The sequence below is a fragment of the Danio rerio genome, chromosome 4, assembly GCF_052040795.2.
Source record: "Danio rerio strain M-AB ecotype USA chromosome 4, GRCz13ab, whole genome shotgun sequence".
NCBI lineage: Eukaryota > Metazoa > Chordata > Actinopteri > Cypriniformes > Danionidae > Danio > Danio rerio.
The window spans coordinates 25,821,880-25,849,716 of NC_141024.2; the positions used below are offsets into that span (position 1 = coordinate 25,821,880).

At 34.6% G+C, this 27,837-nt stretch overlaps 1 protein-coding gene across 1 annotated transcript; it reads left to right on the forward strand.

Annotated features, from left to right (window-relative positions):
- The first annotated feature begins 1,969 nt into the window (after positions 1-1,969).
- itih5 (inter-alpha-trypsin inhibitor heavy chain 5) lies at positions 1,970-27,755 on the forward strand. Its single transcript, XM_087248292.2, has 14 exons — positions 1,970-2,120; positions 2,206-2,250; positions 4,359-4,522; positions 9,552-9,659; positions 11,103-11,362; positions 11,980-12,143; positions 14,037-14,153; positions 14,380-14,551; positions 16,627-16,939; positions 19,770-20,392; positions 20,508-20,558; positions 22,851-22,967; positions 24,809-25,186; positions 27,222-27,755. Exons 1-14 carry the CDS (start codon positions 1,992-1,994, stop codon positions 27,527-27,529), a joined length of 2,949 nt encoding a protein of 982 aa, XP_087104418.2. The 5' UTR covers positions 1,970-1,991; the 3' UTR covers positions 27,530-27,755.
- Positions 27,756-27,837: the final 82 nt, after the last annotated feature.

Consider the following 27,837-nt stretch of genomic DNA (forward strand, 5'->3'; position numbering starts at 1 on the left):
TACATTAACATAAAATTTGATTACATTTTTATAAAATTTCCAAAATATTTTGGACTCATACAGCTTTGTAAAACAATTGCAGTGTCTTAAAAGAAACTAAAGTGAAAAGAATGTTTAAATAGCTGTTGTTTCCATTTTTCAAATATAGTGGAAACTTTACATTCAATTCTAAATCAAAATATTAGGGGATTTAAGGAGCTCTGTGTATATTTCACAAGAGGCAAATAAAAGGAAATAGCCATATTAAAATTTTTCCCTATAAACTTAATAATGTGACTTTACATTATTATGTTTAAAAAGAAAAATATTAATACTGCTATATTACTTTAACCATTTAAAACATATAAACTAAAGACATTAGTTCAAATTACAGATATTAGAAACTAATATTTAGTTGCAGAAGCATTATTTTTTGACAATTGCCTCTTATCTGCTTTGAATCAGATAAAATGACGTTGCCATCCCTAAAACAGGTATTTTTTAGCGGACCATAATGAATAAACAGCATCCCACAATTCCTGTGAATTATAGATTTTGATGCAAAAACTGAATTTTTAATGTCACTTCACTTGTTTTTACTTGGGTTGAGGTCAGGAGATTGAGCAAGCCACACCTCAATCTTTTTTGCCTTTACTGTAATTTATTTTCATCTCTGTTTTTGTTGTTGTTTTAAAGTATTGTAAAAGATAAACAAGGTAAAGGATTGTTTTAGATTAACATCTATAATTTTCTCCACTTCTTTGTACATTTTCTCTCTTCTCAAATCAACTTTTTACTTAACGAGAGTGCTCATTCATCCAGAATTGCATCAAATCGATCACATTAATGGTCCTCTAATAAGGATATCATAATTTTTTTTACACATTGTTAAAAATGTTTTTACACATTGTTATAAAATATATATTTCTTCTGAATTATGACATAAAATGGGTTATTCCAAACATTGTTCAGAAGAACAATGTCATTTAAACTCACAGCAGAGGACATTACAGTTTAGTCTGTTGCTTTTCTATTACACGCAATCACAAATAATTCAACTGCAACGCAAAGATAACTTTATTCATAATAGCAGTACGGCTATGTTATTTTACATAAAAGTAGGCTATATAATATTATTTTTGGGGCAACGCAGTGGCGCAGTAGGTTGTGCTGTCGCCTAACAGCAAAAAGGTCGCTGGTTCGAGCCTCGGCTGCGTCAGTTGGTGTTTCTGTGAGGAGTTTGCATGTTCTCCCATCGTTCGCGTTGGTTTTCTCAATGGGTACTCTGGTTTCCCCCACAGTCCAAACACATGCAGTAAAGGTGAATTGGGTAGGCTAAATTGTCCGTAATATATGAGTCTGAATGATTGTGTATTGATGTTTCCCACAGATGGGTTGCAGCTGGAAGGGCATCCGCTGCGTGAAATATATGCTGGATAAGTCGGCGGTTCATTCCGCTGTGACGACCCTGGATTAATAAAGGGACTAAGCTGAAAAGAAAATGAATAATATTTAATTTTAATTGGAAATCACCCCCCACCCCTCATCCGACCCTGATTTTTGGTTTTCTGTTCAACACAATAGAAAATATTTTTAAAAAGAATGTTGGAAACCAATAGACAATAACATCCATAAAAGGAAAAACAAATAATATTTTGGATTCTTCTCAAACCATACCAGCAGGGGTAACTCAATGGCGACAGGGGGCACTAATAAGTCATTAAATAAATAATTATGAGATTTGAGTATTTCTTAAATTATGTATTTGGATTCATTTTGCAGTGCTACAAGCTGTTTTTTTTCTATTTGCTAAATATCCCCCAAAAGAGCCCTCAACTGTGTCAAAAATGTGATGTTTGACAGAGAATGTCGCAAGTGTCTAGACACTAAAAAGACTGGATCTCTCCTCCCCAACGCTTTACTACTGTCTTCGGATGGGTGGGACGCAAAACCGCCCTAAACACACTCCACGACCACTTCAATAGTCAGTGCGTGACTGCGGGATATCAAATATGAAGATGCTGCTCATAACCCTCATCTTATATTTTTGCCCGATTTTTCAATGTCAGTCTGAGGATACAGAGTTTTTAGAGGATGGAGACTTTGAGGATTATATGATTTCTGACATGGATTCAAACGCAGTAGGATTTATTTACGACTTATATATGAAAATGTCTTCTTTAAAAGTCATGTGTGGGATCTCATCGGTCTTATGTTTGTCTTCAGGCTCCTGTCAGGATTCCGCGGCAGGTGAAAATGATGCTAACCAAGGTAAAGTTGCTCGACACCTGTACTCTTTTATACAGTACATCGGCTTTTAAAGCTTTATATGACTGTGAAACTGGTGTTTTTTGTCATTTTGTTCGAGATATATTTATCGAATATACATAGGTAAGTTTATAAGTTCTGACGGTGAGTGTTGTAACGCTTTAAAAAAGTTTGTGAAGCCCTTACGAAAAAGAACCGTTTAAAAAAAAAAAAATAAAATAAAATAAATATATATATATATATATATATATATATATATATATATATATATATATATATATATATATATATATATATATATATATATATATATATACAGATAAACCACGAAAACCACAACCAGCCATGGCTTTGCTACAAATCATATTTAACGATTGCATTTGCTAAAAAAAAAAATGGCAACACTTTTAATATAATTTAACAGTTTTTTTTTTTTTTTTTTGTAAAACAATTCATTTTTCATTAATTCATTTTAATGGTCTTCTATAGGCTTAACACATGTCTTGGCTAAAATGTAAACCATTACCAACGATAACTATAGTTTTGCTACAGATAAAGCAAAAAAACAAACAAATAAAACCACAATTAAACCATGTTTTCCTTCTATACAGAACATAGAGTAGATATTTGTAGTAAAACTGTGCTTATCCCTTTAACTGCCTGCTTTATCAAATGGTTGTCTATATTTTATATGTCCATACTGTTTTAAATAATGACTGTTAAAGTAATTTAAGAAATGGCTGTTTTAAATAATGATTTACTCATGTAGCATTGTTAGTTTACAAAAACAATAATAATAAATAAAATAAAAATCAAACAAACATAATTCTGTTGCACTGCTACACTTGATTTTGGTTTTATTGTAAAAAAAAATCGAGGAAGTGTGTTAAATGAGAATCTGAAATATTTTATGGCATACTATATATGATTCATAAATTTTTTAAAAATAAATTGGTCTTACACTCCATATTTTCAGATTTTTCATAGTTTATTAATAGTGTATTAATCACTGCACTTTTACCATAAACCGACATTTTGTATAGGTTGATATTATAGAAAATATAGGAAATGTTGAAAAAAATGCATTGTGTTACCTAGCGACATTAGTCGTTATTTAGTTTTTTCATGGTGGGGAAGTTAAAAGGTTAAACAAATATTCACTAAAAATAAAATAAAAAACATGGTTACTGCACATTTATTAGGGAGACAAAAATATGGTAAATTTTCAAAAAGCTTGTCAATTATAATTTTAAAAGTAAAAGTTACAAAATGTTATTTCAAAATTGTTATTACATGTATTAAAGAACATTTCATGCCACATACAAGTTAGGGAACCGACGAGTACCTTTGTTTTTAAAGTTAAACTGTGTTGTTACAACTTAGACAAATCCTCAACATTTACTGTATATCTCTGCATTATTTATTCAAACTACGTAAATAATATGTACTAGTTTAATCACTCTCGGAAGTATGCATCTTTCCAGTTGAAAGTGTTACTATATTCCTCCCTTCTCCCCTTGAATGAAGGGTTTGCACAAGTTAAACAAAGAGATATTTCAGATTATTTAGCTCTGTCATTTAACAACCATTGGCATAAATTTAACTTTTGATCTTGTAAAATTTTATTGGGGTTAAGTCGTCGGCAGAAATATTAAACATACAATTTGATTAGCACATAATATTTAATGGTCAAAATAAATAAGATTGAATGTTTTTGAATTTTATTGATTAAATTCACAAATGTATAGCACAGCTCACCTAAAACTGAAAAATTGCCATCATTTTCAACAGAAAAAATGGCTTGGAACTAAAATGGCAAGTAATTTGATATTATTGGGTGAACCGTTCCTTTAAGCAGTTCAATAAAAGTTCAGATTTTGTCAAAACATGCCCTGCTGTTTCCTGAACTGTTTACTAAAGTATCACTATATAAACATTAGCTGATATTTTGTTGGAAAAATCTCAAAGTCTTATTTTTTGTGTGGTCTTGACTGAGGAGTTATTCGTTGATCCTCCTAGATCAAAAGCAAGCCACAAATATTTTTCAGAAAAGCTATTCCAACTAATCATCTGCATCTTAATTTTGGTCATAACTTGCTTTCGTCTGCCAGGAAACGAAACCTCACATTCAGGAGTTGTCCGTCCAGACCACTATCATTTCCAGCTATGCTTTCACCGCAGTGTCCTGCAGTATGTTGAACAGACACTCGGCAGCTGCTCAGGGGGTCTTTCAGTTTCACATCCCCACTGCAGCATACATCTCCAACTTCACCATGTAAGTGTGGAAATATATACACAAATTAGAAATAGCAGAAATATTTGAGTTCTAGCATATAACGTAACTGATTACATGTGATTATTTTTTAAACATTTCTAATCAATGCTTTAAGTTGTTAAAGGGAAAGTTCAAACATAAGGTAAAACCTACCATTCATTCATTCTCTTTTATAGCTTTGTGAGTTTCTTTTTTCTGTTGAACACAAAAGAAGATATTTTAAGGAATGTTGGAGACCAGTGGCTCCTAGCATGCATAGTTGAAAAAAATACTATAAAAGTCAATGTTGTTGTTTTTTTTCTGTTGAACACAAAAGAAGATATTTTGTAGAATGTTTTAGACCAGTGGTCACTGTCATGCATAACATAATAATGCTGTAGAAGTCAATAGTGAATTTTCCTTTTTTTCTGTTGAACCCAAAAGAAGATGTTTTGAAGAATGTTGTAAACTGGTGGCCATTGGCATCCATAGCAGGAAAGAAAATACTATGAATGTCAATGGTGACTGGTTTCCAACTGTATTCAAGAAATTTTATTTTGTGCTCAACAGATAAAAAGAAACTCAAATGAGCTTTGAACAAAATGAAAGGTGAGGAAATTATGACAAAATGTTCAGCTTCGGATGAAGAAATTTATTATTTTCAAACTGGGTGGTTTATCTTACTGTAGTGATGCACACAAACCATGATAATACTTTTAAACCACATCAACTACAACAGGGATGTTCAAACTCGGTCTTGGAGGGCCAGTGTCCTGCTGAGCTTAGATTCAACTTACTTCAACACACCTGCCAGAAAGTTAGCTAAGCTAAGTAATAGCTTAATAAGCTGGTTTAGTTGTGTTTATTTTGGGTTGGAGCTAAACTCTCCAGGTCACCGGACCTCCAGAACTGAGCTTGGACACCTCTAAATTACAGTATCAGACCTATGCAACCTTTTTCAAAAAACTTTGATATCATTTCGAAGTTATATTCAGATTTATATAAAACAGACTGAAGTAACTGCTAAATCATTTTAAAAGAATTCATCAAAAGCGAAGAATGTAAGAATAGCATCAGCTGCCAATAAATGGCAGACAACACTGTGCATAGCAACTGTTTTATTATAAATAAAACTATATTATTCAGCATATACTAGCATTTTACAGAAGATGTAACCACATTTATAACTACTAACATTTCCATAAGTAGCTGTACTGGATTACAGTTACATTTATTGCAACTAGCATGTACTCTGTTACTTCTCAACACTGTTGGTTGCCCTTACTCACACTCTTTTTGCTTTGGGTTATTCCCTTAATTATTTATTTTTTCAACAGGTAAATTTTTTTTTTAACTCGATTCACCATGGAATAAACCACCTACAGTATTAATGTCACGTTGTACTACTGATTTCATTAAAGGAATAGTCCACCCCGCAAAAATAAAAGTTGTCAACTTACAATTTACTTAATAATAATAACAATAACAATAATATCCTGGCTTTTCCTGATTTATAATGACAGTGATGGTGCCTGAGATTTTGGAGCTCTAAAAAGCACATCCATTCATAATAAAAGTATTCTTCCAGTGGGTTAACAAATGCCTTCTGATGCTGCAGACTATAAAAACTATGTGTGATTCAATGTGTGCTTCACAGGTGTTTTCTGTTTATTTATTTTTTTAGTTGCAATATAGGCCCTTGTTCTCTGCTCCAACAACTTTTAATATGTACTTTATTTTACTTATTTATTTCTACATATAATTCCTTGTACAACATATAATTTCAAACTATTAAAAATGTCGATAAAATCACTTTAATAATTCATGAAGTTTAAATTTCAACATCAGAAGTTGTCGGAGCCGAATTCAACTGAAAACCACTATTATTACATACAACTGTCAAACAGATATTTTTTGTTTTTACTGTGTATGCATGTTCAGGAGTTACAACTTATGACATACGCATAGCTGTAAGTGGCATGCAATCTTATGTCTTAAAGGGATAGTTCACCGAAAATCGAAAATGGACTCATACTAAAATGTTTCCAAACCTTTAGGCATTTCTTTTTTATCTGTTAAACACAAAAAAGATATTTTAAAGAAAGTTGAAATCCTGTAATCATTGACTTCCATACTAGGAAAAACTATGGAAGTTACAGGTTTTCAACATTTTTCAAAATATCTTTTTTGATGTGCTCAACAGAAGAAAGAAACACAAACAGGTTTGTAACAAGTAAAAGGAGAGTAAACAATGACTAGATTTTCATTTTTGGGGCAGCTGTCCCTTTCGATTAGAACATTCCAGATAAACAAAAAATGCACTTTTATAAATCAAATTAAAAAACAAATTTGCAGTAATTCCAAAACAACAATGCAAAAAATTTATGTATTTCTAACAAAACTACATTACTTTGCTTCAGAAGGCATTTGTTAGCTAAAAGGAGTCATATGGATTTTTTCCATTATGGATTGATGCATTTTTTGGAGCTTTAAAATCTCGAGCACCATTCATATTGTTTAATATAACCCTGATTGTATGGCAAGACTGGAAGGTCTAGCTGATATTCTGAAACAATAAAGGGAACAGAAAGCACATAAATAATTTTTCTCAATCCGATATTATTAATTTTAATTAATGTTGTAGTTATCATTGATAAAGAGAAAGAATCTCAAAGCCTTAAAGCAGGCAAAGTTGTTTATTAGTACACAATGATTACATATAGACAGCAGAATGCAACAATTAGCTCTAACTTCTATGAAGAAAAGATGGCGTAACTGCATGTCTTGCTGTATGAGGCAGAGTAAATATTCTCTGCCATCAATTCGCTCCTTATACCACATAAAAAACCAAACCCAAGCTGACCTGAAACTAAAGGTGAAGAAGTCAAGAGGGGGAGAAGTTAGCATCATCTCCTCAAGGCATGTCTAGGCAGTAATACATAGATTAGAATACTTCACTGTCTTTCTAGTCGGCTATAAATCATCAAAGAAAACTTTACATTGTTACACATTAGAGAACACAAGTAGATGAATAGAAAATTTATAAGCTTTCTATATGAAAACTATGTGTGTTAGAGGTTTAAAGAACCATCCTGGGTTGTCCAAGTGGTCCTTAATGAAACTCTATAGCATCAGGAGGGATCATAAAAATTCCACAAATATTTACTCAGCCCTTCAGCATCTTTCTAAAAGAAAAAGCATATATAGGATGTCTTGTGGTTGAGTAAATTATGGCATAATATCCTTTTATTAGGGTAAACTATTTCTTTAAAGGTTCTGTGAAATTAAACGTTTTTTTTCAGACGTTAGTATCATCAGTATGTCAGTTTTAAGGCTAACTATTAGCTACTGTGTTTCAAAACAGTGGCAAAATTTTTTGAGGAAATAAACCTGATATATGCATCCAAAGCTTGCAGTCCGCCTAAATGGATCAATGTTTTTTTTTCTTTACATCACCCACTTCTGCTTCTCAAGTTGACCAATCAAATGGTGTCTGGCATGCACCACCCTTTCAAGACATTTGATGCTTCATGTTTCAGTTGAAATTATGTTTAGTTATGAATAAAAAAAATGCATATTTCTAAGCAGTTCCGGTTACCTTTAACAGAACTTGAAAATTATGATGGAAAATGTTTGAGTTTTTGTTTTACGCTTTAAGTTCTGCAAGATCAAAAATTCTTTCAATGGTTACATTTACATGGGCACTTTCGGTTTAGAATAGAATAAAATCATTTCAATTGACAAATATACATGTTTTGTTTGCATGAAAGCTAAATGAGATTGTTGTGCATATTTACATCATCAGCTTCAAGCTGGATTTGATCTTCTGATATAGCCATATTGATTGAATATAAGTTTCAGCATTAACATACTAGCAAATTCTGCTGCTTATTTTCTTTGTTTTAAAAATACGATTTATTATTTATATATTTTAGGAGACAAAAAAAAAAAAACTTTTTTAAACAAGCTCAAAATTCAGTAAAAATGCCCTTGCATACAACTTTCAATGCAGCACATGGGTATAAACCACTTTCTTAAAATTCGATTGAGTTTTCTTTTGATCAAGCTCAACATGTTTACATGACGGCTTTTTAGTCTGAATCAAATAAACATATTTTTTTGGCTGTGTGTAAATATTGTAACAAACAAAGTGGAAGAATGATGATTTGCTGCAATGTTGATTATAACTTCAATGAACTCAAGTGAGGAACAGCTTGTCAGTACTTTTTTAGTGCTATTTAGCCTGATCTCACAAGGAAACTTAACTATTTTACGTTTTGTCAGTTCTGTGGCTAATTCATACAAATTCGTACGAGTTCAGGTATAGGAAAATGTAAGATTTTTTTAAAAAGAGGCATGGCACCCAACCCCACTTCTAAACCCAATCGTTATTTGGGGGTAAGATAAAATCATACTACATTGTACAAATGAGATCATACAAACTCACACGAATTACCCAGTAAATCAAAAAAGTTGAGGAAGAATTGCCGTGAGATTGTGTTTTACTATTACTAACCCAAAGACAAATGGCACATTTTCATACCTTCTTAAAGAAATCATTCTCAGGAAACATGGTCATTAAGAAAAAAACAACAACAACTGCAGGCTATTGTCATACTTTAACACAATTATCTAATCTTAAGCAACTAAACTGTGATAATGTGAGAAAAGCTGAAGATGTCTGATGTTTTTAGATCGCCTGAACATAATGTAGAAAGCAGACAAAGAGCACATAGAATAAGCAAATTAGAACAATATACACTGTAAAAAATGCTGGGTTTCACTCAACCGATTTGTGTTGGGAGGAATCAAGTTAACTTACTTGTTTTTACAAATTTAAGTGGATTTACATAAAACAAATTAAGTTGTCCCCCCAAAATTTAAGAACTGTTTTGTTTCAGCTCAATTTAAATAAGTAGTTTAAACAAACTAGCATGTGTCATTTTTTTCTGTGTATTTATACCTCACTCACACAACAAGTGTTGTATCTGTTGCAACAACAAACCACCAAAAACTTACCTTGTGCTGTTGTTGCATTGCGGTGGCAAAGGATTGTGGGAGGACGAGTCTTTCCAAGCCAGGTGAAGGCGAAAGAGAAAAAGGTGAAGAAGGAAGGTGGAGAAAACAATGGAAAGAAAAAGGACACACCAGAACAGAGGTGATTATATAGATTTATCATTAAATGTTTGTCATTGCATTGATTCACGTATAGTAATTTAACTAACCTGCTCAGTAATGTTCTCTTCAAAATGTTGCTCTGCCATGACTCTGAAAGAGAAATCTGACCACAGAAGAAGTCGGCTTATGCTACAGTGTTGCCAGATTGGAAATGTTAAAGTATCATACAAGAACCTCAAAATTATCGAATTTGGAGGAAAATTATTGTACACGACTCAAACAGAGAGTATACAGCTATCTAGATCAGGGGTCACCAAACTTGTTCCTGGAGGGCCGGTGTCCTGCAGATTTTAGCTCCAAACCTAACCAAACACACCTGAACAAGCTAATCAAGGTTTTACAATTAAAACACCCAGGCAGGTGTGTTGAGGCAAGTTGGAGCTAAACCCTGCAGGGACATCCACCCTCCAGGACCGAGATTGGTGACCCCTGATCTAGACAAATAGCGTTTTGACACAACAAGCAAATTACCACAATACTATGCGTACATAGTGGTAAGGTTCAAACTCCCTCTCTGAGTTGCTGTCATCGGATTCCTGCGTGTTGCCAGATGATGAGTGATTAATTTTGCAGTATAAATTGGATGCCATCATGGACCACAACATAGAGCTGGTTGACTTGGAAGCAGTGCACCCTCTCGAGTTTTTTTTTAGAGTATCTGTAATGAGCCGATTTCGTGTCTTTGTTTTGATGAGATTAACTTTGGAAAAACATGTTCACATGACACATTTGAATGGGTAAAAGAAGACCATAAAGGGCAAACTCCCCTGTCCTCCTCACCTTCCTTTTCAACACTAATTTTTATAACTTTATTGCTTAAACAACAGAACTTAACCTAAAAACTACTGACTTAAGCATGGCTTAAGTGTGCGTGCGACAGGAATGTTAACTCGTGAGAGAGAACCATTCTCCATGTTGATTGGGAAATGTAACGTAAGATGACATAGAAAACGTGCGTAACTCCATGTTCACCTCACAGACAGTAGACAAAAGAGAGATCAGTAAGTATAGAAACCATACAATTACAATGAAATTCATTTTAAATGCCATGAAATTCTGAAATTATCGTATATTAGTGTTTTTTCATTACTGATCGTACAGAGTTTGAAATAATCTTACAAATACGATAATTATCATACGTCTGGCAACGCTGTTATGCTAATACCTGCTATAGTGCCCCTTGTGGCAGTCATGAGAATGCAATTTCATTGAGTTATTTGTTCAATATGAAGTTTTTTTCAAATTCATAAATGTGTGTTTAATTAGCTTCTTAGTCAGAGACTGATAAATAGAAAACATACTGAGAAAAATATATTTTCCTAAATATCAACTTTATTGTAACACGATTTGGCAGACCTCATAACAGACTCCTTTGGCAAGTGATTCAAATTTCTTGAATAGTATTTTATTCTCTCTCTGTTAGTGAGGGTGAGTTTGAAGTGTTTCGAATGGAGGTCACTATTCCTGGACGCAACCGTGCTGTTTTCCTCCTGACCTACGAAGAGCTGCTGCAGAGGCGATTGGGTCGTTATGAGCATGTGACCAGCATTCGGCCAATGCAACTGGTCAGCAGACTAAGCGTGGGCGTGACTATTGTGGAGCATTCCCGCATCTCTTACCTTGAAGTCTTACCCCTACAAAATGGCAAAAAAACATCTTCCAATGGCAACGGGAAAGCAGATGGTAACAGCAGCTGTGTCTAATTTGATGCTTGAGTGTGTGTTTAGACGTGCCGTAACTGGTGTGGGTTTAAACATATGACAATATTGCAAAATGTCACCTCAAAAACTGAAAAAAGGTGGCAGTTAGATTCTTTTTCAACATTTTTTAGTTTTAAGGCAAGACATAGCAGATGAAATCAATTTTACATTTTTATTTTTTTAGATTTTGGGCTGTTTGGTTTTCATAATGTTTTTTTTTTTTGTCTCACAAAATACATTTTAAGCGTTTCTTTTGTAGCACATTGTAGGTGTCAATTTCAACACATACCTTTAAAGGTCTAAAATCTCAACTTTAGCACCTCTTGCATACACCAAATGTTATGATTTCAATTATATCAGCATTCTTTAATGTTCTATTATGCAGTTGTATATGTTTTATGTAATTTTGTCTGGTAATATACAATATTTTGACATTTTGCTGTGTCCTGCCATAAAAGCTCCAAAACAAAATCATTATTAACCACATACAAATCAATGAATTAATACTTTATAAAAATGTATTAACCTAACGTAAACATGTGGTTATATAATATTTTAGTAGGTTAATAAAAGTTAAATGTGAAATGTTCTTGTTTACAGCAGGTCCACCAGTTTCTACAATAGTCAAACAAAACGAAACCTTCTGCAAGATCAGCTTCACTCCCAACATCGCTCAGCAAGCCAAGATCGCCACAAATGGCATGCTCGGAGAATTTGTGGTGCACTATGATGTTGAGAGAGAAACTGGCATTGGGGATATACAGGTACACATACATCCATACACAGGGCCGGATTAAGAACATATTGAACCCTTGGGCCCCATTTATATTTATCGCCTCACAAAGCTTATTTTTTTCTTTCGCTATTATTATTATTAATAATTTGATAATTTATATTTTTATATAATTAACTTTTCACTTGATTTATATTTGATTATTTTAAATGTTTTCTATTTTACTAAAGTAGGCGTACAAGCATACAAAATTAATTGTAACTTTAAAAACGTTAAAAAGGCTGCCAAAATCAGAAAAAAAACAAATAACACACATTTGCAATACTTCCTAAATGAGTGCTTTACAATAAATACTTTAAATAGGTTTATCTTTAAAACGTTTACTTTAAACTTTATCTGAGCAGAAATCCCTAAAATATTTTTAAAATCCATGCTTTTAATTCCGCATTTGGTCCTGAGTCAATCAATTACAGAAGGTTAGCATTTTTTTTTTCTCACATATACTGTCTGATTAAAGGCAGTGTCAATATTTATTTGCTCATGATTAATACGGTAAGAGTGAATTTTTAAGGCTTGGCTGTGTTTATGAGGTGCAAAGCAATGTGTGTTTATGCTTCCTTTGTAGAAAATCACAATATCTTTTCATACATCTTACTTTGATTATATACAGCTACTCACCTAACATGAAAATTACTGTCATATTTCCTAGTTCCTCTGAAAGGCCCACCTTCAAGAGGCTCTGATTGGTCAGCTAACATAATATGCAGTGATTCACAGATTAGCTCTACATCACCAGAAAGTGTCTCTGTTATAACATTACAGCGCCTCTGGCCACGCCTCTTCACTTCGCAGGGTGTATGCGTGTAACCTGAAGGGTTTATGACATCATTAACCGAGATGCATTTTGTGTAGTCCCCAAACATTGTTCGCTCTAGGCTTTGCTAAGCTAACTTTGTAAAAGCCAATGTCTCCCTTTGCATTGAACTTCAAGCATCTTAGATGTTGTTTATGTTTACACAGCTACATTACACATCAACTAAAGTTTAAAATATGATATCGTATGGACCACCCCTGTAATTTGAATGCTTACTTACTAACTGGTTCAGTTAGACTTATCCATGTATTTACTTGAGGTAGATACTCTGCAGTGGTGGACATTTTGATAACTGTCTGTGTTGGCTATTTGATTTGGTTGCACTCTGTCTCAATTATGGGAGGGCAGGACTGCGCTGGTGCATGGCAGTGGCCAAGAGAGAGCCGTTAAGTGTCCATGCTGCATGATTTCGCCTATCCTGATCTCTCTTACTGCACGTTAATAAGATACTGTTTGAATGTTATTTTTTGTTGTATGATGCGCTTGGTTAGCCTACATTTGGCTGGACTGTTCTTGTGGTGGAGCTGAAACAAGGAACTATCCTGGTACAACAGTACATCTGTATACCCTGAGACTAAAACTCTGATCGAGCTACAGCCACTCTGAGCCAAAGTTTAGCGGCGTCACTATTTTTCAACAGCAATGAGCTGAAATAAATACTTCACATTATCGACATGGAAAGCATAAAGCAAAGAGGCATTTCCCACGTCATAATGCAAATTAATTCATCAGCCAGTCAAGGGCCCCCTCCTCTCACGGGGCCTAGCCTAGCCCTCATGTTTATCCGGCCCTGTCCATACACTCTATACTATATATATTTTTGTATTGTTTACCTGTACAAACATTTCCATAGAAATATATTATATTTATTACAAATAGTAAATATATTAAGTTTAAAAAATATTTTATGATCTTTGGAAAATGTCAGTGAATTAAAAAAAAAAAAATCTATTTAGAATGTGCAGTCACTGAAGACATTAAACACTGAACTCAATGCTTCCTTTACTACACACCACAACACACACATACTGAGTATCTGCTTTCTTTCAGGTGCAAGATGGACATTTTGTACATTATTTCGCCCCCAGAGACCTGCCCGTCGTACCTAAGAATGTAGTATTTGTGATTGATACCAGCGCCTCCATGCTTGGAACCAAGATGAAACAGGTAAAAACCTGTGATCAAAACACAGACAGAAAGCATTCAGTTCTTCATAGACACACATGAACGACACTGAAGACTGAAGCACTTGATATACTTTTCAGAGTGTGATATTGTGACATGCTTTTTCCAGCTGGTTCTTGTGATCTCATAGCTGGACACACAAAAACACACACCCATCTCAGAGCAGAATGACAGAGTTCAATAGTTTTCCTATTAATCTCTTACACAGACCAAACAAGCTCTCTTCACCATCATAAATGAGCTGCGGCCCAAAGATAACTTCAACTTCGTCACTTTTTCCAATCGCATCCGCGTGTGGCAGCCGGGCAAACTGGTGCCCGTCACACCCATCAGCATACGAGACGCCAAGAAGTTCATCTACATGATCTCAGTGACTGGAGGTAGAAACTCTTACACACTGCTGAACACACCCGCTTACATATTCACAACACTAATGTCATTGAGATCATTTAAAGGGATAGTTCGCTTAAACATTTAGTCATCTACTCACCATCATAAGTCGCTTCAAACTTAAATCTGTGTTATTTTTGTTGACTAAAATGGTTAAAATAACATTGTTAACTATCATCGTGGATCCAAACACAGCCCATAAGGCAAATAGTGTTGAAAAGAAATATGAAATATGCCAATTAAACAGACGTCAAAATCTTGACATGGTGTTGGTTCAATAGAAACGGAATGCCAATCATTTGACTATTACCACTTTAAGTGTGGGATTAACTTACTATTTTTACCCAACTATCAATGACGTTGCTATCCTGACTGACGGATTTGCACAAAATGTTGCATAAATCATCTATAGACATTAATCACAACAATATATTATAATACTTTTAATTATTCAAACCATTAAGACGGTTTAACTCAATAAATATAGCCTGGAAATAATTCTGTAGGAGGATTTATTCGAAAAGTTTGAAATAGTGGATTAGTTGTATGCAAAACAAATTCAAGATAATGTTTTTTTAAAGCTTGAAGGCTTGTACACACTGGGATGCTTTTCATTTGCATTTATCGTCAGCATTGAGATGTTTTTCCACATTTAAACCCAAACAATTTTCACTGGTGTCGAGCAGAAGAGTATTCAAAATCACTTCTTGCTTAATGAAAAACATAAAGACCCCTGTGTACAGGATAGCGCTACACAACTTTAAGCTTCTGCTACCCGCTTGTAACATAGAAGAACAGAGAAACTTGACACGCTTGTTGCTTAAGTTACTGGCGATTCGAACCAGCATGGATGGTTCAAGTTGCAGCTCCAGCTTTAGAGATGAAGAAGTGATTAATGTTCACCACCGCAATAAGCAGCAACTCGCATTGACAGTTTTGCGCTTGAGCGCCTTCAAGTGCTGTTAACTGTAACCTCAGCAGCTCCGTGCACAAATGTGCCAATCTGATTGGTGGAGAAGTTCAAAACTAAAAAACAAGCATGAGGCATTACTTTAAAAAAGAAGCTTTTACGCCTGGCATTTTGCGCGTTGGTGTGCACGATCACATTGGCGCCCTTTATTTGGTCACGAGGCGTTAAACGCCGATGGAAAACGCAAGCAAAAAGCATCCCGGTGTGAACAGGCCTCAACTCTAGGTCTGATTTTGCCAAGTATGATGCAATCCTGAACCACTTTTGTTTGAAAATGTAATCCATCTCTATTCCCTACCCCTAAACCCAACCATAACTGGAAGTTATTCCTAAAATCAAAGAGGAATAATAGTTGGATAACAACCATGTAGAAGTGCACAAACCTAATCATAAGCCTAAACTTAACATAAATGCTAAACTTATTCCTTAATTCTGACTGGAATGTTATTTCAGGATCAACATGGATGTCAATCTAGGAACATGTCTTACTTGGTGAAACCAGGTTGGTGCTGGTGGCACTGGTAATGTGTGGTTGCGTAGAAATAAGCAAAAAAAAAAAAAAAAATACATTAAAGTACTTACTATGGTCACATATGGTCCGAATTTGAGGAATGGGGACAATCCTGTCCTGCAAAAATATGGTGTCAAACTTAAACAAATACAGTATACTTGCATGGATCTACATATAGTACATAGAAAATCTCAAATGCTTTCACCTGGCTCTAATCTCTAAAAGCGACATTAAAGGGACAGTTTGGGTAAAAAATACCTAATTTTTAAGTGGTTCTTAATCTTTATGAGTTCTGTTTTCCGTTAAACACAACAAAATATATTTTAAAGAATAATGGAAACCAGCGGTCACTGACGTTCTAAGTAGGAAAAATAAATACTATGAAAGCCGATGGGTGCTACTTTCCAAAATTCTTCAAAATACCTTCTTTTGCGTTTAACAGAAGAAACTCAAACTGATTTTAACAAGCAAAGGGTGATTAAATGATGACAGAATTTTTCATTTTTAGTGAACTATCCCACTGACTTAACAATACAAGAAGCATTTCAATGTCAGAATTTACATTTGCTTAACTTATTATTTAGGCACTGACATCAATGGAGGCATACAGACAGGCTCGGCTCTGCTCAGCGATTACCTGTCCAGCAAAGACGAGTCTCATCACCACAGCGTGTCGCTCATCATCTTCCTGACCGACGGCAGGCCCACAGTCGGTGTGCTTCAGAGTCCTACCATCATTAGCAACACCAAAACTGCGGTTCAGGAGAAGTTCTGCCTCTTCACTATTGGGATGGGTGATGATGTGGACTACAGGCTGCTAGAGAGGATGTCCCTGGACAACTGCGGGACCATGAGAAGAATCCCGGAGGATGCAGATGCCAGCCTCATGCTCAAAGGGTAAGAACAAAAATGACAAATCATTAGTTCTGGCAAAAGTAAAGATGTTTTGTCATCATTCACTAACTGACATTAGATCATTTTATTTATTTATTTTTAATGACTGGATTAAGAAATACATGAAAAATAATTAAACACTACATACCATATTTCTAGTACTAACTAGGGATGAAATACTTAAAAAAAAAAAAAAAAAAAAAGATTTAAGTTTTCATTAGGAAAAAAATGGAAGAAAATATGAGGTGAAAAAAAGTTATCCTGCTTTCACACCCGACACGGAAAGCACTGTGCTTTAAAACCCATTAATTTCATGAAAATGTTTGTTACTGCACTCACCAAAACCCAAGAGCAGTGGAGGGAGCGTGTGCACTGGACTTCAAAATATCCTAATATTTTGCTTTGTCAGTATTCCAATATGAACCCATTAACTTATACAAATAAACAAAGTCCACTCAAATAACGGGTTGACACAACTTTCCTGTTATGACAACGCTGTTAAAAGTGTGACTTGTTTACTGTCAATAAAATGCTATTATTTTATTGGCTTGTGTCTTTTTAAATCTGTATAATCCAGGTAATTTAGTTCAGTTTACAAAGTCTTACAAAATTATATTATACATTTTTCAATTTTATTATTTATTATTACAAATCAACAATGCAATCTTTTGGTTTGGTCAAGAATTTTGGTTTTGGTGCATCTTTAGTACTTAACACTACAAAGTAATTAAAATTTGTAGAATATATTTTTAGTTTAAGCAATTATTTTGTAGAAATATTACCATATTTGCTTGTCACCTTGGAATTATAAGGTTCTATCTGCATTCTGAATGATTTTGAGATATTGAGCTTCAAAGTTTTAGCATTCCATATACTGTAGCAAACACCTCGACGATGGAGAAGTAGTGTTTATATTTCCAGTTTGCAAACACTACCATAGAACTTGGGATTTGCCATCGTTCTGACTCTTGGTCTTGATGTATGGCCCTGACTGTGCGTGCTTGTGTGTGAACACTCGCTCTACTCCACCTCTGATTGCCAAATGATAGAAATGTACTCAATCTAAGCCAATCATCACATTCTCAGTTACACCACGTTCACAGACACACCAATTATCATATTTGGTTGGTTATGTGTCCCATCTCAGACCCAAACACATGCACACACACCTTAGAGAAAGAGAAAGAGCTTTATGGCTGAGAGAGACACTTTTTATGGCTGAGATAAGCACTTTTCGCATTAAAACCATGTCAGTGTTCTTAATTATAGTAAAGGGCATTTTATCGTTAGTAACAGCAATGGCGCAGTAACGGCGAAACTGTAAATCATTTGGTCACTCTGAAAAAGGTATTGCCGTTAATAATGCTGTTTATTAATAGTGCCTTTCGTCCCATCACTGGTCACAAGTACATGATATATTTGATTATAAATATTACATTTTGCCAGTATATTTGTAAGCCTTGGCCTTAAGCGGATTGCACATTGCACATGCAGCACCATGTCACATCTTTTAGAATTAACATTGCTTTCTATGAGGATATGCACAATGTTGCAACATATAGAAAACATGTAACAACATGTAAAAAAAAAATGTAACAACAGGGTGCATAAGGTGTGCAACCTGCTTTAGTTACAGCCTATTATGAAATAACTTGCTATGTCTGTGCCACACATAAGTTACGATTGATAATATTCATTCTCATTCTGGATACATTCTCAGCAACTCATCGCATTTGTAGTTATTTCCTTCTTCAGTAGTGCTGTTGTTGCTTTTTTTATGACTATGAAACAAAAATGGCTCTTGTGGATAAACTCGGCGGTGAAAAAATGATTCAAAGCACGTCCAAGCTGCGTATACACTGTATACATACAAACATACAGTATGTGTCACAATAATTACAAATTACAGTTATATTACTTACAGGTTACTAATTGAGCCTATTGATTTATTCATATAAAGAAACATGTTTCTAATTCTCTATTTTCTGTGTCCCTAATTTCAATCAACAGCTCGGGCATTTAAAGGGATAGTTGACCCAAAAATACTCAACCTCCACCTGTTCAAAACCTATATGAGTTTCTTCTTTCTGTTGAACACAAAAGATATTCTGAAAATTGCTTGTAGATGCAACCCCTTGACTTCCGTAGTATTTTTTTCTACCTCAGAGATCAATAGGTACCAGCAACTGGCATTCTTCAAAATATCTTGTTATGTTCAACAGAGGAAACTCAAATAGGCTTTGAACAAATTAAATGGAGATAAATAAAAGCACAAAATAAAGGAAACTGTTAACAGATGTTGGTTTTTTGACGCACTAGATTGGAAATTTTCTTTTTTTTCGATTATCTCTTTAAATTTCTCTATAATTCAGTTAACACTGGGAACAGGCAAAACTGCAATTTAACATTCCTTGTAGGATAAAATGTTGAAAATAATCAGGGAAATTATGTATTACACATTCACAACCTTCAGAATATTGATACGAAAGATACTTCTAAAGTGTATATTTATGATTTATTTTCTCTTTACATAACACAAATCACCTTTTAGAGATCCAAAAAGCACCAAATCAAAATTCTCAAAATTTAGGTAGACAAAAAACTGTGCTTTTGTCTTAAAGTCAAACAGTGTCTTGCCTTAAAGTCAAGGTTAAAAGTCAGAAGTTTCAAGAGAGGCTGTTGCAAGTCTTTACACAAAGCTCAAAAACTGGGCCCCTATTCTTAGAGTTCAACGAGTTCAAATGTAGGCAATGCATGAATCATTAACCCACACTCTAATGCAACACTTCAGCATTGTGATATTATTTCTGCTCTCCTGTTTTTCAATCTACAGCTTCTACGATGAAATTGGTACTCCACTGTTATCCGACATTCGTGTGGAGTACTCTGAGGATGCTGTGGAATACATCACCCAAAATCTCTTCACAAACTACTTCAACGGCTCCGAGCTTATCGTGGCTGGAAAACTGACCAATCGCAGCTCAGACTCGCTACATGTTCAGGTGACGGCTAGCAACAGCGATCGAAGCATCATAATGGAGAAAGATGTGTCGATACAAGAACGAGAACAAGAAACTGAACGGAGGCTAGCAGAAGCTGAAGCGGGTTCGAAATCGGATGGTTATGTGGAGCGACTGTGGGGATTTCTGAGCGTTAAAGATGGGCTTAAAGGACGACTGCGCAGCCAGACAAGTGGAGAGAGGGAAAATTACACGCAACACGCTACGAATTTGTCGTTAACATATAATTTTCTTACACCCCTGACGCAGATGATAGTTGAGAAGCCAGAAGTTCTGGCTGACGGGAGTTTAGCAAAAGCTCCGCCTAAAAGCACTGAGGCTCCTCCCTCGGCAGAGACAGCCAATCAGCTTTTAGAAGATGACAACAGTCTGCCGCCTCAGAGCCTGCAAAGAAAGGAGCCACCAAAGCCAATCTCTGCAGCCACCAAAGCAACAGGTGTGTTTGTTTTAACTGGCTAGGAAAAGTAACATTTGTTTTAGATTTAGATTCTTTAAAATATTAGGGTGACTCAAACAATCCATGACTTTTTACAGTTTTTTTCCCTCTCCAGGTGGCGTCAGAAAACTGGCACAAAATTCTGTCACCTTATCCAAAACATCCGGTATTTCAGAATTTTCCTGCATCTGCTTTGTATTTCTCAGAGTGAATGTGTCTGAATATGTGAGAGTGTCTGTTCACGTCGACAGGGTGGCTTGTAATTTTGTTCTGCTTAGGTAAAAGGGCTCATCAGAGCTCAGTTAATTACTACTGAGAGTCGTGTAAGGGCTCTAATTTACATTGTCTGTGAGTTAGATGGGAAAAACGGTGAGAACTGGACAAACAGCTAAACTTAAAAGTAAAAAACTATTTAAAAAGGCAAAATGTAAAGTAAAACATTTTAACTTTTATCGGAATGACTTATAATGCAGAAGTATCAATTCAAACAACACAAGCACTGGATGGATGGATGGATGATGGATGGATGGATGGATGGATGGATGGATGGATGGATGTCAACAATTTAAATCGATTTGGTGTCAGTTCACTACCTCGTTGTCAAAATTGCATAAAATCACATCTAACATTGGTGCCAAAAATTGAATTTGGACATCAAATTGACGTCTAACATTGGCATCAAAAAACACATCCAAAAATCGATTACAGACATCAAATTGACATCTATCATTGGCTTCAAAAACATGTCAAAAGTCAAATTCAGACATCAAATTGACATCTAACATTGGCTTCAAAAAAAAAAAATTTATTACAGACATCAAATTGACATCAAACAATATTGTCAAAAAACATCAAAAATGAATTACAGACATCAAGTTGACATCTAACAACGATGTCAAAAGTACGTCAAAAAAAATATACAGACATCAAATTGACATCTAACATTGGCTTCAAAAATCGAATTCAGACATCAAATTGACATCTAACATTGGCTTCAAAAACATGCGAAAAATTAAATTTAGACATCAAGATAACATCTAACATTGCAGTCCAAAATCACGTCAAAAATCTAATTCAGACATCAAATTGTTATCAAAAAACACACCAAAAATCGATTAAAGACATCAAATTGACATTTAACATTGAAATGAAAAACACGCCAAAAATTTAAATCAGACATCAAATTGACATCCAACGTTGGCTTCAAAAACACGTCAAAAATCAAATTCAGACATCAAATTGACATCTAACTTGGGCGTCCAAAACGTTAAGACAGACCTTTAGTCGTGTTTTTTTTTTTTTTATACATGTTTTGCTGCCAATATAAGATGTCATATTATTGATATTGTTTTTTACATCAAGGTACTTTACATGCATCGTAGGGTTACAAAATCGAGTGTGAATTTGGAATTAAAGATTTCAGATGAACGCAACTTTTCTTATATTATAAAACTTTTTGTGTTATTATTTTGGTGGTCTGGTCAAAAAAAACATCTCTGTGGATGTCAAGTAGACATCAAGGTTCTAACATCAAATTGATTTGAATTTTAGAAGTTTTTGATGTCGATTTGAAATCAAGGTGCATGTTAGGATGAAGAACACATCTCCCATGATTCCTCACTTAGTCACGCCATTCTCAAACTACACCTTTATTCTGAATATCCACTCTCTAGTGGAAAAAAATTACATATGTCCCTTTAAACCAGGGGTCACCAATCCTGGTCCTGGAGGGCCGGTGTCCCTGCAGGATTTAGCTCCAACTTGCCTAAACACACCTGCCTGGATGTTTCAAGTATACCTAGTAAGCCCTTGATTGGCTTGTTCAGGTGTGTTTGATTAGGGTTGGAGCTAAAATCTGCAGGACACCGGCCCTCCAGGAACAAGTTTGGTGACCACTGCTTTAAACTAAAAAAATAACAAAACTATAGCAAAATAAAAAGTATAAACAATAAGTAACCAAATCAAACAGCAATTTAGAATCCCAAGCACTTACATAGTAACACCCTAGCAACCATTGTCATTAAGGGTCAAGTTTAGTTAGTGGTTGTATGGAATTTTAAGGTTTTTCTGAACATGCTAATGCAGTCAGTATACAAAATGTTTGGTCGTCAAGGGTTAAACTCAGTCAGCAGGGCTCACAAAGAGTCTTTTTCAAGTTTCAGATGATGAAATCTCCTAGATGCGTTTATCAGATGAGTAAAACCGCCCTCTGTTGAGCTGAATCTGAATGCTTTGAAAAGCCACTGTTCTGCTGGCATGATTTGGGATCTCATAAAATGTTGCATAAAAAGAAGCACGCATAAAAATTGTTAAATCTGAGAAGTCGAGTTGCACACACCAGGCTTGATTTATTTCTATGCAATAAAATTTCAAGTCAAGCGTTTTACCACATCTCCAGAATGAAAATGGATTTGATTATGTTTTCTGTTTTCTATATTGTCGTCTAATTTTTTTTTAGCTGATGGAGACCCTCATTTTGTGGTGGAGATTCCTCAGAGTAAACTGACTGTGTGCTTCAACATTAATGGAGAACCAGGACAAATCCTGCGACTGGTGACAGACCACAAACACTCAGGTGAACAATAAGCACCATCATTGTAGAAGTTTTGTATTCCTGTTCTGTAGGTTTAATATTTTAGGTTTAATTAGATTTTATAGGTGTAATATATTTTGGTACTTGTTAATATTTTCAACTATTGTTTGTAGTGTACATTAAGATTATATTATAGATTTTATTTTAGAATTTTTATATCCTCCCTTCGGCTTAGTCTGTATTTTTAGTGATCGCCACAGCGGAATGAATAGTCAACTATTCTGGCATATGTTTTATGCAGCAGATGCCCTTTCAGCCACAACCCAGTATTGGGAAACTCACCTATAGTTTCACCGTGGGGGAAACCCGAGCACCTGAAGGAAACCCACACGAACACGACGAGAACTTGCAAACTCCACACAGAAATGCCAACTCGTCCTGTGAGGTGACAGTGCTAACCACTGAGCCATCATGACGCCTAGAATGTATGCACATGATGTTTTTTGTAAAGATGATAAATATTACTTTAAAAATAGTGTGAATTTCAGAATTTCGAATATTCATATACTAAATTTGTATTAATATTTCAGGTTAATTGTTTAAGTTGGTTTGTATATATTTTTTAAATTATGTAATATAATATTCTATTTTATATTAATATTATTATTATTTATTATTATATTATATATATATATATATATATATATATATATATATATATATATATATATATATATATATATATATATATATATATATATTAGTATTTACTATTTAATTATTTTATAAATATTGGGAGAAATTTAGATTTTCTTTATACGTATAGATTTTATGCACAGCATTTTCATTAATAAATATTTTTATAGTACATGTAAACGGTAAAGTTACATTTAATTTAGTTTTTAAATGGACCATGTGAACTTTTTATTTATGCATACATTTAGCTTTGTTAAAACTATTGTATAACATTTGTATAAATATGTAAATAAAAAATGTTCAATTGTATTGTTTATATATACATACAAAACCTGTAATAATATCTGTAGATTTGCCCAGAGATGGGTTACAGCTGGAAGGGCATTCACAGCGTAAAACATATGCTGGATAAGTTTGTGGTTCATTTCGCTGTGGCGACCCCAGATTAATAAAGGGACTAACCTGAAAAGAAAATGAATGAATATCTGTAGATTTTTTCTTTTTCTATTTTTTTATGCTTTATGTATGTTTAAAATTGATGTTTAAAACCTAACGAGATCATAGTTTGACTTCGGAAAATAAAAATATGAGATCCAGTTATTTCCAGTTATCCAGTTATATATTACTTTTTTATATAAAGTCTTAATTTTGTAACCTTAATATTAATAGATTAAGTCCCCATGAACCAGAAGCTGTGACTGTTTTTTTTTTCTTTGTATTGTGATGCAGAGAAATTAAATATTAAATATTAAAATGACAAATCAAAGGGCTTGGCTTGTTTTTCTACTGTAAGCTGAACAGATGTAGAAAAGATTCATTCAGAAAGATCAGGAAAAGGATTGAGGGACAGTTATTACAACCTAACAGACTCCTCCTGCTGACCCTTTCTGTTTGTTGCCAAAACTGACAGTTGGAGCGAAGTGATTAAATATGTTAGCCAAATCCAGTTTCTAAGAAATACGTAATTTGACAGCTTAACTGAAAAAACAAAACAAAACAGGAAGTTTCAGGTTTAAATTAAAGATTACAGGGCCAAACTTTTTTTTAATGACATGCACAAATGAATTGTTCACCACAAAACTAGCAATGTGAGCTAACAAAATCATACAGTTAGTTTTGATTTCTTGGGGACTTGAATATGTGTATATTCATATGCATTATGCATGTTTTTTCGGTCTCCATGTTAGGTGTGACTGTGAATGGTGCTCTGATTGGTGCTCCAGCTCCAGCCGGCAGTCATAAACAACAGAGGACGTATTTCAGCACCATCACTGTTGTAGCAGATAAACCAAAACGCTCATACATTGAGGTGACAACACAAAAAGTGATCTTGGACGGACGAGACCGGATGATTCTCCCCACCAGCTCCAGCATTTCAATTGAAACCGCAAACCTGGCTGTGGTTTTAATTGCTAACACAAACCTGACAGTAACCATCCAAGGGAGCATCCAGTTTGTCATCTTATTCCACCATTACAAAAATCCAGCAGCCTTTCAGCGAGATCATCTGGGTTTTTACATCGCCAAGAGCAAAGGACTGAGCAAGGAGACACACGGTTTGCTTGGTAAGCACAAATGCACTGTTTTACCTCAATCTAATGCACTAAAATGAGGGTTCTTTGCACTGGTAGTTATAAAAACTCAGTTATAGGTTCAAACCACCAAGAAAAATATATTTCCTTGTGTTATTTTCCTGGTTGCATTCATGCTTGTGTGCTGGTGTTTGATATGGCATGCATTTGCCCAATCAGCGTACACTTACCTCTGGTGCTGTGAAATGATTAAAGATTGTGTTTACACAATATATTTGTGTTTACTTTGTATACATATATTACATATACTTATATATATATTTTTAGTATAGTAATTATGACTAAAAGTCCTTATTGTGATAGGTCACCCTATTCTGGTATGATTTTGTAACCCACAAATCATTCCTGAAACTATGTGGTGCAAACATGACAAAAATGTCAGCCAATAGTTCTAAGAACTATGAAAATGTTGCTCTGATGCATAATTTTATATGGGTAACCTGTGTTCTAGGCTTGCTTGATCAGATAAATTAGCTAAAAGATAGTTTAAAAAATTTTTGAAAAATAGAAGTGGACAGGGACTTATGTGCTTTGCACATTTCAATTAGGGATGAAAATTTCAATTAGGGATGCATCTTTTGGTTGAAACCAATAACTATTGGTGGTCTTTTGTGTATGTTTGTTTGAATGCATTAAACCAGATGAGTGTTTATACTATCAAAGCAATCTGATTAAATGCACATTACTTTATCGCTGGAAGTATTCAAAGGGTAGGCTAAAACAATTCTTAGATGGCGCACTGAATTTTTGATATTTGGCTAAAAATTCTGAGTTGAAAATAAAGGCTAATTTGCGCCGGACTGCCCATCAGTGTTCCTAGCTTTAGTTTCTCTCTCCCTATAGACATAGTCACTGTGCGGTATGAAAGAGCTTTCAGACTGGATGCAGAAAGCATTGCGCTAGGAAACTCATTCATTTCAATGGCTTGCACCATGCAAGGGCAGCTTGTTGTGCTGAGCAAAGCTCAAGAGCACTGGATCACACAGCGCTCATGTACACATATGCTCATCTATGCATGAACCACACATGCTCAGTAAAAGTAAAGTTCTATGCTCAATTAATGTGCCGACAGGACATTTAGTTTAACTGAAGTTGTTGAATTAATTATCAAGTCTTTTCCTAATTTTAGACCCTGTTGATGCCTCACAAATCGTTCACTGATCTTTTAAACTCAATGTAATTTAGGTTTTAAGATTTTGACCCTGTTAACGCCTGTATTTAGCTTTCTCCACATTTGATCATATTAACAAAAACTAGCAATGCATGATATATCGGCTCCCCTATTATTATTATTATTTTAATTTTGTTCAATCTGTAAGATCTGTCTTACATCTTTTGGATGAGACGTTAAACCGAGGTCCTGACTCATGGCAATTCTTGTAAAGAGCAGGGGTGTAACCTTGGTGTCCTGACCAAACTTCCTCCATTGGCCCTTACCCATCATGGCCTCTCAATCATTCCTATCCACCAAATTGGCTGTATCTCAGTCTCTCCACTCCACCAATAGCTGGTAGTGAGCACACTGACGCCATCGTCCTGTGGCTGCCCTCGCATCATTTGAGTGGATGCTGTGCACTGGTGGTGGTGTGGAGAGACTCCATCATGATTGTGAAGCACTTTGGGTGTATGGTCAAACACAATAAATGTGCTATATAAACACACATTACATTACGTTTTTACATTACATAGAGTTAGTTTTTTTTCTGTTGAGCATATATTGTTGAACAATATATTTTTAAGAATATTGAAAACTGTAACCACTTTTGTTTTTCCTCATTATGGATGTGAACCTTTTTCCAATATTCTTCAAAATATCGTCTTTTGCATACAACAGAAAATAGAAACTCATAAGGGTATGGAATCTCTTGAATGCAAGTAAATGATTAGTACATTTCCATTTTAAGGGGAACTATCTCTTTAATGTCAGGTGTACATGGGGTTTGGTTTTTAAAACAGCTAGAACGGCAAAAACATCCAACTAAAAAAAGAAACATTTCTGTACTTACAGGCCAGTTCCTGTATGAAGACATCGGTTTAACGCAGATTCCTGGAAATTTCAGCACAACTGGAGCAAACGGCACACAGGAAACACTTGGTAAAAACTTCACACTACCCAGTTTCCACTTCCTAAAGGTGAAAGATCGAAGCGTCGCCGTCATGAAGAAGAGCAGGAGAATCTACTCTGGAAAGCAGACGGTGGATTGTTGGTTCGCCAAAAACAATGCAGCTAAACTGATCGATGGACAGCATGACGATTACATCGTTTCACATCTGTTTGACACAGGAGCTTGGGCTAATGAAACAAACACACACTGAAACACACACATATACACAAACTGATTATGGTAATACTAGACTGACAGGTTGTGACCCTAATGTATTCACACAAACTCTTTAAAATCATCACAAACATCCATAAATCATATTTTAAAAAGGTGATTTATTCAGTAATATGTTTTGTAGTCATCTACAGATATATACTGTATATTTTAGTTAATATAATACGAATGTTTTTATACTAATAAATTAAATGTTGAAAATAGACTGATTTATTTATTTTTATTTTAAGGTAAAGAGGATACAGATACAGATCAGCAAAGGAACAGATTTTTCAGGATTTTTTT

Bases quoted from the DNA above. Each gene is read 5' to 3' on its own strand.
- itih5 (XM_087248292.2), top strand. From the start codon at position 1,992: ATGAAGATGCTGCTCATAACCCTCATCTTATATTTTTGCCCGATTTTT. The intron at 2,121-2,205 runs GTAGGATTTATT...GTTTGTCTTCAG, and splicing joins CTGACATGGATTCAAACGCA to GCTCCTGTCAGGATTCCGCG. The intron at 25,187-27,221 runs GTAAGCACAAAT...CTGTACTTACAG, and splicing joins GGAGACACACGGTTTGCTTG to GCCAGTTCCTGTATGAAGAC.